The sequence below is a fragment of the Notothenia rossii genome (genome assembly GCF_949606895.1).
Source record: "Notothenia rossii genome assembly, chromosome: 3".
Taxonomy (NCBI): Eukaryota; Metazoa; Chordata; class Actinopteri; order Perciformes; family Nototheniidae; genus Notothenia; species Notothenia rossii.
The window spans coordinates 24,327,969-24,345,579 of NC_136901.1; the positions used below are offsets into that span (position 1 = coordinate 24,327,969).

The 17,611-nt window shown below is 45.2% G+C and overlaps 1 protein-coding gene across 1 annotated transcript; it reads right to left on the minus strand.

Annotated features, from left to right (window-relative positions):
- Window positions 1-483: 483 nt before the first annotated feature.
- LOC307032846 (uncharacterized protein) lies at window positions 484-8,655 on the minus strand (the record flags this gene model as incomplete). The annotated part of the gene is made up of 4 exons (XM_079671126.1): window positions 484-783; window positions 1,321-1,460; window positions 2,361-2,610; window positions 8,470-8,655. 4 exons carry the CDS (start codon window positions 8,653-8,655, stop codon window positions 484-486), a joined length of 876 nt encoding a protein of 291 aa, XP_079527252.1.
- Between the last annotated feature and the right edge of the window lie 8,956 nt (window positions 8,656-17,611).

Consider the following 17,611-nt stretch of genomic DNA (forward strand, 5'->3'; position numbering starts at 1 on the left):
GAGGCTGCTGAGGCTGCTGAGGATGCTGAGGCTGCTGAGGCTGCTGAGGCTGCTGAGGCTGCTGAGGCCTCTTTGGCTGCTGAGGCTGCTGAGGCTGCTGAGGCAGCTGGGGCTGCTGAGGCCTCTTTGGCTGCTGAGGCTGCTGAGGCTGCTGAGGCCTCTTTGGCTGCTGAGGCTGCTGAGGCTGCTGAGGCCTCTCTGGCTGCTGAGGCTGCTGAGGCTGCTGAGGCCTCTTTGGCTGCTGAGGCTGCTGAGGCTGCTGAGGCCACTGTGGCTCTTTTGGGTGATGATGCTGCTGAGGCCTCATTGGCTGTTTAGGCTGCTGAGGCTGCTGAGGCCTCTCTGGCTGCTGAGGCTGCTGAGGCTGCTGAGGCTGCTGAGGCCTCTTTGGCTGCTGAGGCTGCTGAGGCTGCTGAGGCTGCTGAGGCTGCTGAGGCTGCTGAGGCCACTGTGGCTCTTTTGGGTGATGATGCTGCTGAGGCCTCATTGGCTGTTTAGGCTGCTGAGGCTGCTGAGGCCTCTTTGGCTGCTGAGGCTGCTGAGGCTGCTGAGGCTGCTGAGGCTGCTGAGGCAGCTGGGGCTGCTGAGGCTGCTGAGGCAGCTGGGGCTGCTGAGGCTGCTGAGGCCACTGTGGTAACTGAGTCTGCTGAGGCTGCTGAGGCTCCTGAGGCTCCTGATGCCACTTTGGCCACTGCGGGGGCTCCTGAGGCTCCTGAGGCTCCTGAGGCCACTGCGGGTGATTCTTAAAATATTTAACATCAGCCAGACAGCCAAGCAGGGAAACTGCCAAAAAAGAAAAAATCAACTTCATTGCATTGGCTTCACAGTGAACTGATTCAAAAGGAACACCAACTACAGTGGAATAAAAAATTGTGCTATGCTGACTTTTATAAGGTTGGCCTATTGTTAATGTTGACGATGAGGACTCGCATCCTATTTGCTGCCCATAACTTCCAATCACAAGCTCCAGTGACTGTGGTTTGTGGTGGAGATTTAATGGATTGCCAAACAAGAAATGTCAGTGGAGAAATAACATGAATTCTAGAGATATTGCATCGGAAGATAATAACAGCATACATGGTAGTAAACTCACTGTTGCATTAACATGAATATGTATTAATTAGTATCAAACCCATGCTTAAAAAACCCCTGATTGTCATTGAGCGTGAATGTCAGAATTTCCAGATTGTTTGTACAATTTCAAAACAAAACCTTTCGCAGAGTTTGTATGACCTGCAATGTGCAGGTCATCATGTATTTGGGCAGCAGGACTCGACTAAACAAATACTTCTTCCTATCTTGTTTGCCATTGATACAAACATTTAACTGAATTGATCCAGCTGGTAACACTCCACCTCCCGCACAAGCTCCGGCTCCTTCTCCCCCAGAGAGGTGACGTTCCACATCCCCAAAGCCAGCTTCTGTCGCCCGGGTCTGGTCCGTCGAGGCTTCTGAGGCCACTGCGGGTGATTCTTAAAATATTTAGTATCAGCCAGACAGCCAAACAGGGCAACTGCCAAAAAAGAAAAAATCAACTTCATTGCATTGGCTTAACAGTGAACTGATTCAAAAGGAACACCAACTACTGTGGAATAAAAAATTGTGCTATGCTGACTTTTATAAGGTTGGCCTATTGGTAATGTTGACGATGAGGACTCGCATCCTATTTGCTGCCCATAACTTCCAATCACAAGCTCCAGTGACTGTGGTTTTTGGTGGAGATTTAATGGATTGCCAAACAAGAAACATCAGTGGACAAATAACATGAATTCTAGAGATATTGCATCGGAAGATAATAACAGCATACATGGTAGTAAACTCACTGTTGCATTAACATGAATATGTATTAATTAGTATCAAACCCATGCTTAAAAAACCCCTGATTGTCATTGAGCGTGAATGTCAGAATTTCTAGATTGTTTGTACAATTTCAAAACAAAACCTTTCACAGAGTTTGTATGACCTGCAATGTGCAGGTCATCATGTATTTGGGCAGCAGGACTCGACTAAACAAATACTTCTTCCTATCTTGTTTGCCATTGATACAAACATTTAACTGAATTGAGGAGCATCCATAAATAACTATTATAGCATGCAGATATGTCAAATGTAAATAAATGAGTTAAGTAAGTGGCGTGTGCATATATGCGTCAATCATTTCAACATTCTCTAGATGGCTGGATTCATGTAACATATAATAGCAATTTATATATTTATAAAATTCATGTCTGATCATCTTATTTCATTGAAATACTCACACATTTTCTAAGAACTTAGCTGGGGAAATATTGTGAGATTGGCATACTTAGTATTTCCCATCAAACATAGAAAATTGTATGCAGATTCAGAACAGTCTGTACCTGGTTGTTGGCTGCTGGGGCTGCTGAGACTGCTGGGGCTGCTGGGGCTGCTGGGGCTGCTGGGGCTGCTGGGGCTGCTGGGGCTGCTGAGGTGGGTTCCATTTAGGGGGAGTTGTTGGCTGCTGGGGCTGCAGAGGCTGCTGGGGCTGCTGGGGCTGCTGGGGCTGCTGGGGCTTCTGAGGCTGCTAAGGCTGCTGAGGCTGCTGGGGTTGCTGAGGTGGGTTCGGGGAGTTGTTGGCTGCTGGGGCTGCTAAGGCTGCTGAGGTGGGTTCCATTTAGGGGGAGATGTTGGCTACTGGGGCTGCTGAGGCTGCTGAGGCTGCTGTGGCTGCTGGGGCTGCTGAGGCTGCAGGGGTTAAAATAAGGAAAAACATGTCATCACTTGACCTCTGTATTATTTTTCAATTTGGTGGTTAATCAAATTTTTCTCTCGCAGGAATATTTCATTTATAAACTCTTTTTACTTCTCAAGATCACCAATCTATTTGTATCTCTATGTAAACACAGTAAAGGTCATTTAAAAACATCAACCTGGAGTAGGACCATATTGTTTTGCAGCTCTCCACAAAATGTACTTTGGCAAAAATATTGAGTTTGAAATTCCATGTTGAGGGAAGGTTGACCCAACCCAAGGTCAACATAACTTTTTGTGATCAAGACCTTTCATTTTCAAATGATACCCTCCATATGTTAATGTTTGTTTTATTTGGCTTCATTACCATCACATTTGTATCAGCACATCCACAGTTTTGTGTTCATAATACTATTTATTTATGCTGCTTGTATTTTTTCAGCATATTATAAAATGTTTTGCATTAAAAAATCCATCCATCCATTTTCTCCCACTTATCCGTGGTCGGGTCGTGGTAGATCTTCAGTCGGACGGCTTCCCTGACCACCGGTGTCCACCAGGAGGTTCGAGGGTTACCGCCCTTTTAGGCACCTAAGACCTTGAGACCACAGCTGCCTGCCATGGCTTCAGCAATAGAGGCTTTGAACACCGCCCATTCTGGTTCAATGTCCCCAACCTCTACAGGAATGCCCGAAAAGCTTGCCGGAGGTGTGAGTTGAAGGCCTCCTGAAGTTGGGCCTCTTCCAGACATTCCCAGTTCACCCGAACTACACGTTTGGGCTTACCAGGTCTGTCCAGAGGCTTCCCCCGCCACTCGACCCAACTCACCACCAGATGGTGATCAGTTGACAACTCCGCCCCCCTCTTTACCCGAGTGTCCAAAACATACGGCCTCAGGTCAGATGATACAATAACGAAATAGATCACGGGCCTTCTGCCTAAGGTGCTCTGGTACCACGTACACTTATGAGCATCCTTATTTTTGAACATGGTGTTTGTTATGGCCAATCCATGACTAGCACAAAAGTGCAGTACAAACCACCACTCCGGTTAAGATCAGGGGTGCCGTTCCTCCCAAACACGCCCCTCCAAGTGTCTCCATCATTGCCCACATGTGCGTTGAAGTCTCCCAGCAAGATTAAAGGGCCCCGTTCAGGAGCCCCATACAGGACTCTTTCCAGGGTCTCCAAGAAGGCCTTATACTCTGAACTGCTGTCTGGTGCATAAGCACACACAACAGTCAGAGTTTTCCCCCCCATAATCCGCAGGCGTAGGGAGGCGACCCTCTCGTCCACTGGCGTAAACTCCGACAACGAAGCACCCAACCGGGGGCTTGTGAGTATCCCCACACCCGCCCGGCGCCTCACACCGGAGAAGAATAGAGTCCAACCCCTATCCAGAAGTAAGGTTCCAGAGCCGACGCTGTGCGTAGAGGTGAGCCCAACCAGATCCAACTGGTAACACTCCACCTCCCGCACAAGCTCCGGCAAAGCCAGCTTCTGTCGCCCGGGTCTGGTCCGTCGAGACCCTCTGCTTTCACTGCCACCCTTCTGGCAGCGCACCCGACCCTATCGCTATTTCCCGTAGATGGTGGGCCCGCGGGACGGAGAAGCGGAGGTTTTGCCCACGTTGCCTTTTCGGGCTGTGCCCGGCCGGGCTCCGTGGCAATCCCGGCCACCAGACGCTCGCCGACGAGTCCTCCTTCTGGGCCTGGCTCCAGAAGGGGACCCCAGGCTTACTCCCGGCCGGATATCCTCACTTCCTGTGTCCTCTTTCATGAGGTCTTTTGAACCAATCTTAGTCTGGCCCCTTGCCTGAGACCAATTTGCCATGGGAGACCCTACCAGGAACACAAGGTTCCAGACAACACAGTTTATCATTAAAATAATAAAAATAATCTAAATCTAGTTGAAGATGCATCACCAGGGCCCAGGAGTTCAAAACTTTTAATCTCAATCAGATCCGATCCGATTTTGAAATCCCATTTTTTGTGATCCAGGATCAGTCGGCCAGATTTTGTCCCTGTAGTTCAAAGCAATTCAGGATAGGATTACTCTGATCCAGATTACGACTTTTCAAGATTACGAGATGCTGAATATCAGTGCTTTAATCCTACCGATCTCCATCTAGTGGACATACAAAATAATACAAGGAAGACAAGAGACCACATTGCAGAGACATCTATGACAGATGATGGACTTTTCTTTTTAAAGATATTTTTCTTTTTTTTTTTTAATCTATATTACATTTGTGATTGACAATCTTTGTTGTGATACTTTTATGAGCATAAACATTTATGTCATCAACATTGGGTTGGACGACTACCACAGCAGTGCAAAACGTGACACGTGTCTTCTGTCTGTCTTTCTAGGTTTCAAATGGGAAGGTGATGTCACCCTGGGCCCCATCCCCATTGGAGAGAGGGTTGTCGCTTAACTACATTTCCTGCCACAGCTATGACCATGAAAATAAACATTATCAATGGTTAATAACTGTCTTTATGTTTTTCACTTTCTTTCTTGTTGATAATTAAGCTTAAACAAGAAAATAACCCATATTCTTCTCTCGAGTCCCTTCTCGAGTCCCCTCTCGAGTCACCTCTCGAGTCCCCTCTCAAGTCTCTTCTCGAGTTCCCTCTCGAGTCCCCTCTCGAGTCCCTTTCCAAGTCCCTTCTCAAGTCCTCTCTCGAGTCCCCTTTCAAGTCCCCTCTCGAGTCCCCTCTCGAGTCCCTCTCTTGTTCCCTCTCTTGTTCCCTCTCTAGTCCCCTCTCAAGTCCTATCTCAATTCCCCTCTCCAGTCCCTACTCAAGTCCCTTATCAAGTCCTAACTCAAGTCCCTTTCCAAGTCCCTTCTCATTTCCCTTCTCTAGTCCCATCTCAAGTCCCCTCTCCCACTGTTCGAAATGGGGGGGAGCCAGGGGGAGCTTGGCTCCCCCGAAGAGGGAGGGAGTTCCCCTCAAGACCGACTTTGAGATAAATAGGGGGAGCCCAAAAGAATTGTGCATATTTGTGTCACACAGATCAGAAATGTTGAGTTTCTGTAAATAAAAGTTCTTGAAATAAATAATAGTCATTGTTCATTACAGTTTCTGAATATTTGTTTTATATTTGTGAATATTTCTGGGTGTTGCCATCTGTACGTGGCGGCGCTGCATTCTTTACGTTACTTACGTTGCTATGGTTATGGCAGGCGATGCCGGCGCGGTATTTGAAATGTTCATATTGATAGTAATTTAACTCCGGCTTTGTGATAAAAAATATGGCAAAACGAAAACAGTCAAGCCTCGCAGCTTTTGGATTCACAAGCAAAGAAGCGAAGGAGTCTAAAAATGACAACGTGAATGGAAAACAACTTTTAGTTGGCCGGCTGTAAGCGGCGTTAGGGTCGAGTTTGACAGCTCCTCACCGAGTTGAGTAAAGTTGGAACGATATTGGCAGATTCAGACTTCACGGATCAATAACGCATGAACAAAACGTTGTTCAGACACAAAGTATGTCTCCTAAGTACCGTGGTAAGATTGACAACGAACTACAATCACATTTTGATTTAAAAAAAGCCAATACGTGCTGTCCTCCTAACTGGACACATTAAATTGGTCTCTTTCCGCAGCGGGAGAAGAAACGAGTGCTCAGGGACCGTCTGCAAAGTGCAACTCCGAAAAAAGAGAATACAATATTATTCAATCACTTCACATTTATACAGTATATTTCTACCAAACTCACTACACATATCAATAGTCTCCTGTTGGTCATATTACAGTAGGGAGTTTGGGGAATATTTATTATGTAAAATCTTCAATAAATATGGTATAATCTTCAATATCTTCACTATTATACAGTGAAGTGCTACCAAACTCACTACACACATCAATATTCTCCTGTTGCTCATACTACAGCAGAGAGTTTGGAAAAATGTGCTTTTGAATAATTTTAGTGAATATCTCTAATGTAAAATCTTCAATAAACATGGCATCATCTTCAATAACGTTACTATTATACAGTATAAATATTCCCCAAAATTATTCCAAACCATATTCTTCCAAACTCTCTGCTGTAGTATGACCAACAGGAGACTATTGATGTGTGTAGTGAGTTTGGTAGTAATACTGTTAAATAGTGAAGTGATTGAATATTATTGTATTCTCTTTTTTCGGTGTTGCACTTTGCAGACGGTCCCTGAGCACTCGTTTCTTCTACTGCTGCAGAAAGAGACCAATTTAATGTGTCCAGTTTGGAAGACAGCACGTATTGGCTTTTTTTTATCAACATGTGATTGTAGTTTGTTGTCAACCTTACCACGGTACTTAGGAGACGTACTTTGTGTCTGAACAACGTTTTGTTCATGAGTTATTGATCCGTGAAATCTGAATCTGCCAATATCGTTCTAACTTTACTCAACTTCCACACCGAGGTGGAGGCCTGCCAATGCGGAGCCTGAAGAGGCTTCAACAACGGCCACAGCCGTGGTGACACCGTCTGTAGTAGTAGCAGAGTGATTTTATAGCAATTGATCGAATCTGCGCTGCTGCGCCAGTCAACAGAGCGTGCGTGTGATATATTTAGTAACAGGATCTGCATTGAAAAATAGGGCTCCCCCGAAAGCAAATGGGTAATTCGAACACTGCCCTCTCCAGTCCCTACTCAAGTCCCTTCTCTAGTCCCTACTCAAGTCCCTACTCTATGTCCTGTCCCGTTGGGGGTCCCGCCGGCTACTGTTCTGCCGGGGGTCCTGCCAACTCCATGTCCTGTTTCGTTGGAGGTTCTGCTGAGGGTCCTGCCAACTTCATGTCCTGTGTCGTTGGGGGTTCCGCTGGGGGTCCTGCCAACTCCATGTCCAGTGACGTTGGGGGTTCCGCTGGGGGTCCTGCCAGCTCCATGTTCTGTTTCGTTGGGGGTTCCACCGGGTTTCCTGCCAACACCATATCCTGTCCTTTTGGGGGTTCCGCCGACACCTGCTCCGCCGGATTACCTGCCAACACCAGATCCTGTCCTGTTGGGGGTCTCGCCGACACGTGCTACGCCGAGGGTCCCGCCAACACCTTGTCCTGTCCTGTTTGGGGTCCCGTCGACACCAGCCCTTGCTCTGTCGGGGGTCCCATTGACACCAGCACATGTTCCGTCCAGGGTCCCGTCTACGCCTGTCCCGTCAGGGGTCCCAACAGCTCCTGCTCTCGATCCCAGTCCTCCGGCGATCCAGCTGACACTGGAGGGGTCCCATTGCGGCGTAAGTCGTCCTCCGGAGCTATCCCGTCACCGCCTCTGTGCCCATCCTCCGGAGCTGTCCCGTCGCCGCCTTCTTAGCCCGGCCCCCTGAGTTCCCCAGCCGCAGTCTTCGCCCTCGAGCCCGGCCCCCTGACTCTTCCAGCCGCTGCCTTCACCCTAATGCCCGGCCCCCTGAGTTCGCCCGCTGTGCCCTTCGCCTCTTTTTGAACTCTGCCTTGCCCCCGGGACGTCCGCCCGAGACGCCCACCATGAACTCTGCCTTGCCCCCGGGCCGTCCGCCCGAGAACACCTTCTCAAACTCTGCCTTGCCCCCGAGCCGTCCGCCCGAGACCCCTTCCGGGTCCTCCGCTGTACCCCTGGACTGTCAGCCCAAACCCGTCCTCCAGACCCCCTCCACCCACCCTTTTGGCCCTAGTTTTGTGCATTTGGGTTCTGCCTGCTTCACTCAACCCTGACACATATGTGACGACCCCTCCATTCCACGTGAGGTGCCGTCTGTTTGTGTGTGTGTGGTTGTATGGGTGTTCGCAGGTACAGGTGCTGATGAGCCGCACCTGGGGCGGATGCCGTGCTGATGAGCCGCACCTGTGGGCGGATGCCGTGCTGATGAGCTACACCTGGTGAAGCGGGATAAAGGAGGAGCCCAGCCCGTTGCGTCACTCTCACTCCTCTGGGCATTCTCTCCGTGCCAGCCTCGGGGACCTGTGGCTGGTTTTTGCATTATCATTGTTTTTTGACAATAAACAACTGTTATATTCTTACCCCTCGTCTCGTCTCCCTGCTTTTTGTTGCAGCCCAGGAGCCGGGTTGTAACAGATGGGGGCTCGTCGTTTTGGACCTGGGAAACGTTTGGTATTGGATGTTCGTTGTGGAAGCGGATTACGCACAGCTGTTGTCGCGGAATGCAGCTGATTGTTTGGGAGTAGCGTTACGGGGGTGAGTGTATTACAGTTTAATGTATAGGGAATGTATGGCAGCGAGTACAAGCACAGTCATGTTAGTTACCGTGGTTGCTGTCCCTGTTAGGTTTAGTACGGTCTTCCTTTGAGGTCGTAGGGGGGGCTGTTATTGTGGTGTGAAATTGATTAGAGCTATTAGCTCGGGAGCACACCGAGGCTACAGGTGGAGTTGCCGGTTTGCTGGTCGCTTCGCTGAGCCTACGGTATAAAGTGCGTAAGTACCCGCCATAACTAGCACCTGAAGACTAGTTGGGGAGTTTAGCTAGTTTCCGTGAGGCAGGTAGAGGGACAGGCCGCAGTAGCGTATATGCTGTGTAAGTAGCGTAACGCGCCACACAGTGTTGTCAACATGGGGAGTGTGGAGGATTTTTTGAGGGCACCTTCAGAGGAGCAGCTGGAGGTTCTCTCACGGGAGCAGCTGATCTATGTAGCTGAACATTTTCACTTGGATGTTGGGGATAAGAGAATGAAGGAGAACATAAGGGAGATTGTTAGAGCAAATCTGTTTGAGTTTGGTGTTTTCAAAGGGGGAAAACATACTGTTGGTCCTAGCAGAGACAGTGGCAGTACGTCTGGCTGCAGTGATACGGGCCTGACTTTTGAACAGAGAAAGGAGTTTCTGTTGTTGCAAACAGAAATGGAGAAGCTGGCAGTGGAAAAAATAAGGGGGGAAGTAGAAATTAAAAGGCTTGAGTTAGAGGAGCGGAGGTTGGGTTTTCCTGCTGGTGGTGCATGTCAGGGCTCTAATTTACCTGGTAGAGCTACTCCATTTGACGTTGGCAGTAATTTGCGGGTAGTGCCTCAGTTTAGTGAACGAGACCCAGATAGTTTTTTTTCCCCCGGTTCGAACGTGTAGCTGAGACCAGAGAGTGGTCTGACGCTGAGGGGACCTTATTGTTACAGTGTGTGTTAACGGGTAAAGCCCAGGAAGCCTACTCTGCTCTGACGGTGGCAGAGAGCAAAGTTTATCTGACTGTTAAGACTGCTGTATCGACAGAGGTTCAGGTCCTGGGAGAAGTCTAGCGGACAGACCCATGTTGAGTTTGCCAGGGATCTGGTTACCTTTTTCAGTAGGTGGTGTATATCCCTGAATGTCAAAACGTATACTGCTGTATGTGAGTTGATGGTGTTGGAGCAATTTAAAAATTCTGTGCCCATCCACATTGCGGTTTACATCAGTGAGCACAAAGTGAAGACTGCTGCAGAGGCTGCTGCTCTGGCAGATGACTATGTGCTAACGCACAGGGGCGGTCGAGTTTTCAGGGGCCAGGATGAAGCTGGTATGAGTCGTCCAGCAGGGAGATGGGAAGAGAAAGCTAATCCGCACTGGGGTAAACCTGAGCGGGAGATGCGAGGTCAGGCACAGGGTGATTCTGAAATCTGTCATTTCTGCAGGGAGAGAGGGCACTGGAAGGCTGACTGTCCAAAAGCTAAGGCTAGCAGGAGGAACTGTGTAGGCCAGGTTAACTCTGCTGCTTGTGCTGTATCTGTGGTACCCTTACCTGTCATCTCTCCCTGTCAGCAGATTAATGAGCCATGCGGGTTGAAGGAACCACTGTTTTCTGCATTTTTGTCAACCGGATAGGCGTCATTGGTGGGAAGTGATATCAGCGTACCGGTAAACATTTTGAGAGAGACTGCATCGTATGACTCATACATTCTGAGTTCTGTGTTACCGTTTTCGGACAAATCTAGAAGTGGGGATTTTGTCCGGATGCGAGGTATGGGAATGAATGTTGTGCCTGTTCCTCTGCATTTTGTCGTGCTTAACTCAGGTCTGGTGCAGGGTGAGGTCGCCATGGGGGTCCGTCCTGTAATGCTGATTGGTGGTGTGGATGTTATCCTGGGTAACGGCCTGGCTGGCAGCCGTGTGTGGGCTGAGGGTTCACCACCTACCATGAAGTCATCTTCACCCACTGTGACGGTGAACGCAGAGGAGAGTGTTAAGTGCTATCCTGGAGTGTTTGTGGCTTGCCCTGTGACCCGGGATGTGAGCCGTGCACAGGGTGTCTTCAGGACCACATTGCCATGATGACACACACATGCAGACTCAATAGGTGAAAACATTAGCGTTGCTTTAGCAGCTGGTAATAATGGCTCTGAATTAGCTAAGATTGACAGTTTAAAAGGTGCGCTAACCTATTATTTAATGTGCTTCAAAAGGACATGAATATAGCCTTCATCAGTGACCGGTCCAACCCAGGATCTGACCATACGATGGCAAACATCGTGGTTGAGGGAAACAAATGAATGAGCAAGCATTCTGCGTTAAATGTGTTCATACTGCTTGAAATAATGACTGTCGGCAGTGTAAACATCTTTGTTACATCTTTTGTAAAATTGATGTGTGTGATCTGCAGATTGGTGGCCATTGAGAGTTTGTATCTGTAGTTTTACAAAAACTTTAAAGATTTTACATATTTGGCACTGGTTTTAAATATGCAAAGGCCTCTAACTTTGTTGTAATGGCAGCATGTATTGGCTGTGTCCCCATTTCCCATGGTAATATGGCTAATGTGTTTATTTATTATTTGTGGGGCAATTTAAATGTGTGTTATCCATCTTTTTTTTAAAGATTTAAATGAAGCTCAGCGCAAGTTCTTTCAGGAAGACTGGGTGTATATACATTCACTCTGCAGATGCTTATAATCAGCTCATCACAGGCGTTCTCTTTAACCTATTACATTTCACCTCATTCTCCAGCAGCCAATCAACGCGCTGCAGCCAAACTATAAAATGGTTCTCCTCTCTCCTGCAGTCAGCTTTGATTTCAGGTGTTCATGCATCTTATCATATGTCAATAAATGTTCAAACTAAATGAATTATCTCCTGATTGAAATATCATGTGTTGAAATAAAAAACTGCAGTTCAAAATAAAAAGTGAATCGCCTAATATTTTTGTTGTGGAATTAATTTCTTTCTTGAAAGGCAAAAACATGAAAAAGCTAAGAAAAAAAACTGTTGAATACAATATATTTGGAGCAACTTAATTTATAAATGGTTGTCAACTTAAAAACGTGTGTTCACAATGATGGTAATTAAGTACATACAGCTTAAAATTCCTTTTAAATCATACGGTAAAACAAGTTGGAACAACTTAATTTTTGGAGGAATCAACTTAAAAACTTGTATCCCGAATGACGGTAATTAAGTACATACAACTTACAATTCCTTTTAAATCGTGTGGTAAAACTAGTCGGAACAACTTAATCTTTTGAGTAATCAACTTCAAAACTTGTGTTTATGCTACCAATTATTAAGTAAGTGGTAATTAAAAACACCTCTGATTGTAGAGGAAAAGCCTTCTCCCCTAACTCAAATAACTTTGCTGCTTTAAGACAATTTCATTAGAAGTTGTCTTAACTCAATAAACATCGATGCAAACTGTTGTGTTTATTTTCTTTGTTGAGCCAAGGCATTTGTTTTTAGAGTGTATACAAACGGACTGGGAAGCACGTTTGGCTCTGTCTGTTTATATATGTGTCAGTGTGATGTCATCGGAAACACTCTGGTAATTGCCATTTTATGCCACTGTTTTCCTGTGTGCTTGCAGGCTTCAAAGCTCTGCCTGCATCCACAAAGGACAGCCTGCTCACACAGTAACGGCACTGACGTTATACCGACTCTGCTACACCCCCCCTCCCTCCTTTCTGTCTCTGCCTGTCTCCGCGCTGCTGGCCCGTATCCTCTGTGTGTCACAGGCAGCATCACACAGTAGCAGATTATTTGGCGAGGAAAAACGCGGACTGCGGTACCATCCTGTCCGCGTGGACGTACCGTGGGAAACACGGGATTGTATTTTGATTTCCGCTGTGTGGTGCAGTGTTTTTTGAAGATCATTCCCTCTTGCTTTCACCGCTTCTGTGGATGTTTGACCGCAGATTTGATGGTGCTGAGCAGGCTCGTCTGATTGAAGGCTTTGCGGCCAGGGTCAGAGGAGAGAACACTGTCCCACACTCGCCGCCCCGCTGTAACTCCAGTAAAGGAAGCAACAGGTGGGCGCGCGCGCGCACGTGACTGGAATAAACCGCAGAAAGTGCTGTCAAAGCAAAACTAAAGCTAAGTCTACAGGACTATAATTCAGTATTTTTTTAGTTAAATAATTGCCTGACTATTTGGTGATGTAGGACAGCCACCTGGTTCATACCACAGCAAATCTGAAGAGGAAAAGAGTGATCATTCTCAAGTTATGGGATTTTTTGTCACCTTTCCCATATTCGGCCTGGTCTAATTTGGCTCTTTTTCAGGGATCTAAAGAACAACCCAAAAAAATGTTTTCCCCCCAAAATAAAATGTGACAATCAATTTAATTAATGGGAGACCCTAAAAATAAGAAAAAATATTGTTGTCATTTTTTCCACCTCTGGTAGGGGTATCTCGAAAACTAAAGCCTTTTTTGAGGACTTGCTGCCAGACTAATGATACACTCTTTGGTTTGCTGTCCTATTTTTATAAACCACTTTTCCTGTTATTATTGTTAAGGTTTATGTATAATGTTCATAATGTTTATATTATGCTTCTGATTGCCTGTACACTGTTTGGTGCAAATCTCCTTATTAGGACAAATATTACAATCTTTCACATTTAATGCAAAAATATGACTTTGTATGACAACCTGAATAAAAAACAAAACATTTGCAAGGATTGATATCGTTTCGATTTTCCTTTTACTCAGTGTTGAGTATTATTTACGTCTAGACATGTTTATCATGCTTCAGATTGTTGAGCAAAGTTAATTAATAAGTCACAACAATTAAAAATGAGATGGTATTGTACAGTATGCATTGCTATTTATTCAAGGGAACAACACCTAAAGTGTGGGAATAAGGAGAACCTTAACTGAATCAATACAGGAAGTACTTTCTGTAGGCTATATTAGTTTCACATAGTAAACCGTAAGATCATTACTGACCAACAAAACTGTCTTTTATTGGGGTTTGAGCTTCCATATAAGATGGATACAAATGTCAGTTAAATAATTCATCATCAGTTCACCATTGCCCATACAGATCTTAACTTATGTGTATACTACCAACATTTAAATGTATTGCACTTTAATTTACTTTTAAAAAATCCACACATTTTGACCATGGAGAGGTTGGATCTCATTTAAAATGTTTCCATTTCCAATAGGTCACAGAATAGGAATATTCAAATAACAGATTTTGACAGGTCACCGTATGAGGAGCCCAGGTGTGAATAATAAAGTTAATGACGGCTGAATTCCATTTAGCTTCACCTGAGTGGACCAGAGCCATCATTAGTCTAATGACTAACACCTGTGTTTACCTGATGAGGGATATTGTGCCACTAATTGATATGATATGCACATCTAAGTTGTTTTTTTTCATTTTAAAAGCTTTGGTTAAAGGGATATCGAGGACTTTTTCCATGTCCCCACTGCTGGTCATTCAACTTAGATCTAAAATATAGCTATTACACTTTTTTTTTTTTTTAAATATGTTATTATTTTATTGAACTTGTCAAAATCTATCTAATCAAATAATGTTTTTATTCAAATTGTAAAAAAAATAAAAAAATAATAAGGTTTAATGTTCGTCCCCGCGGGTCGCTGTCCACCCTGTTGAGCTGTGTACCTGTCCCTTTAAGAAAAATACATTATTTCTCAGTGACATCACACCTATGAGAATTATTCGTTTATAGCATAACGTTAGCATTTTGCTTCTGGCCATTAGATTTATGATTCGAAAATTATAGAAGTAGGTTAGATATGTGGAGATTATCCGGCTGAACAAAAGGTGCATTTATCAAGCAGGTTCGTTTTCCACAGATCTTATTTCGAGCTATTTTCCAAAATCCTATGGAGAAATCCCATTGACTCTGAGACGAGGGAACCAATAGTTGTAAAATGATAACTAATTTCCGGGTTGTAGGACTCACCACTGCACCACTGAGAGCTGTGTCCCAATTCAGCGGCCGCATCCTCCTGAGGATGCATTCGGAGACCGTATACGTCACTTCCGCCAAACGAAGGCTGTCCCAATAGAGAGGCGAAGTCCCTCCCCTTCCGGGAGCCTCCATGGGACCCCGGAAGCGGAAAATTATACATTGAAGTCAATGGAGAGAAAAGTTATCTTTTGATCCCGTTTGAATTGTGCCACGAATGACACATATGATGTTTGTCAATCTTAAAGAATAATTTCCATGTAAAAAAAGTCACAGTTTGTCGTAAAACTGTTGAAATATAAGACTGTAATTCCCTCAGTACAGACGACAGCAACGAGTTTTTAATTTACTGGCAGGATTTATTTGGTTCATCCAGACCGTGAAAACTGTAATCAAAAAACATAATACACAAATACAATAATCACTAGTCAAAATAATAACAAAACATACAGTAATATCCCAACATTGTCCTGGTAATGTCGTCACTTTCAATTAGGCTACTGTATACACAATACACTTTGGTTACATATAATTCAACAAAACACAAAGACCAATCTAACTAAGCCCAACATGTGTTAGCCCTTAGCTGTATAAAAACAATTTAATACAAACAAGAACAGAAAACACACACAAAAAACGTCAGCAAAATATACCTTAGTAGCTGCATTGCATGAGGAAAATTGTGTAGCTTGGTATTACTCTGTACGATTGTTTATCTTGATGCTAAGAGCTATTTTGCAGATGCATCAGCACTGAAAAACATGTACTAAATCAGCGGACTTTTCGGATGAGTGTTACGCTAAAGTATGTCCTGACGGAAACAGGCGATATAAAAACAAAGGTTCCGCCTTAGAGAACTTTGGTTCCTACCAAAATAAATAACTCAGAAATACTGCGCTGACTGACACAGAGGCAGTTACACTCCCACCAAAACATATCACATGTATATGATTTTCTTCAACTATTGAGAGACAACATACTGCGTAGAAAAGATAAACAAAAAACTAAACTTCAGTCTTTGGCTTCCCAGAGAACGATCACCATGACTGCATCTGTAGTGAGACAGATAGAGAGAGAGAGGGGAGGAAAAGAAAGAGAGAGGCCGGAGTCTTCAGTCTGCTTCCATCAGCGTCACCGTCTTATGGATGGGCCTTTCCAGGTGGACAGGTTTGGAGATACGCTTTCCTTTCTCATCAAGGGTTGAGTCGCTGATGAGCAACTTGAGTCTTCGCACCTTCCCATCCTTTCCTGGGTACACTTCGATAACCTTTGCCATCCTCCACTGGTTACGTGGTGTAGTATCATCTTGCAGGAGTACAACATCGCCGACCTTTGCATTCCTGCGATCTTTGGTCCACTTCTGTCTCTGTTGGAGGCTCAGGAGGTACTCCTTCTTCCATCTTGTCCAGAAGTGGTTGGATAAGAATTGAACTCGACGCCATCTCTTGCGTAGGTATAGATCTTCCTTGACGAACTTCCCAGGAGGTGGAGCGAGTATCGTGGACTTCATGGTCAAAATGTGGTTTGGTGTCAGGGGCTCTGAACTGGATGAATCAGAAGCCACGCACCACTGCACACCGAGTGCTCTTTCCATGTGCAGTTCACCCAGTGCCATGTCCTTGTCTTTGGCAGCTGCAGCACATTCTTCTTTTGGGATTGTGTCTAGGACCTTCTTGCTGTTAGAGATAAACTTATGCAGCCGGAGTTTGCCTGTGCTGCAAAGCTCTCTTGCTTCTTTCACCAGTTGGATCGCTTGGTCTTCAGATGCTACACTTGACAATCCATCATCAACGTAGAAGTTCCATTGAATGAACTTTATGGTGTCGTCACTAAAGTTTCCTTGTCCTTCAGCAGCGACATGCTTCAGCCCATAGTTGGCACAGCCAGGTGACGATGCTGCACCAAACAAGTGGACCTTCATCCGATAGATGGAAGGTTGGCTTTCGAGTAGGGCTGCAACTAACGATTATTTTGGTAGTCGACTAATCGGTCGATTATTTTTTCGATTAGTCGACTAATCTAACGATTATTTCTGTCACACCCTCCATCTCTGCTTCCTGTGGGCACGGCTCCTTTTCCGGGCTCCAGTGCATGTTTTACCTCAAGTCTGCACACCTGTGAATGTCACCCTGTTGTCCAGTCCCTCTGCCTTAACATAACATGATCCCATAGAAAATTAAAATAATGACTCATGAAACATTTGAATTTGAACTTTGAACTTGTTTAATCAAATGTATTTGAATAACATAAATACAAAAAAATCATAATGAAAACAAAATAAATAATACAAATTCAATCGCATTTTATTCTTGTCATTTCGCAGACCCTTGTTAATTATTATTTTAAGTTTGGAATTAATTACAGCGTCGATAAAGCTCTATTGTGCTCTACTACGCTGTAAGCTTGGCGCTGTTTAGCAGCTCGTTGGTGGACACGCAGCCTCAACATAACTGAAATAGCGTTTGCTTAGCAAGCATTAACCATGAGACGTTCTGTTTTCCAACATGTAAGCTAACGTAAACATGACTATGGCTAACTTGCTCAAACTTACCCATGATCCAAAGTAGCAGTCCTCACGGTTCCAGGGTGCTTGCGTTTTAAATGCTCGTGCATCACTGTAGTGCTGCCGTGGAATGCCAATTCCCCTTTACAAATTCTGCATTTCACTGACTTCTTTGGCTTGTCGTCTGTGAAATACTCCCACACTTTCGAAACTCTCGGTCTCGCTTTTTTGAGCTCTTCATCACCGTCATTCTCTCTCCTTTCCGCCATCGTTCGTATTCTTTCTTCTTTGTTGTTAGTACAGAATGC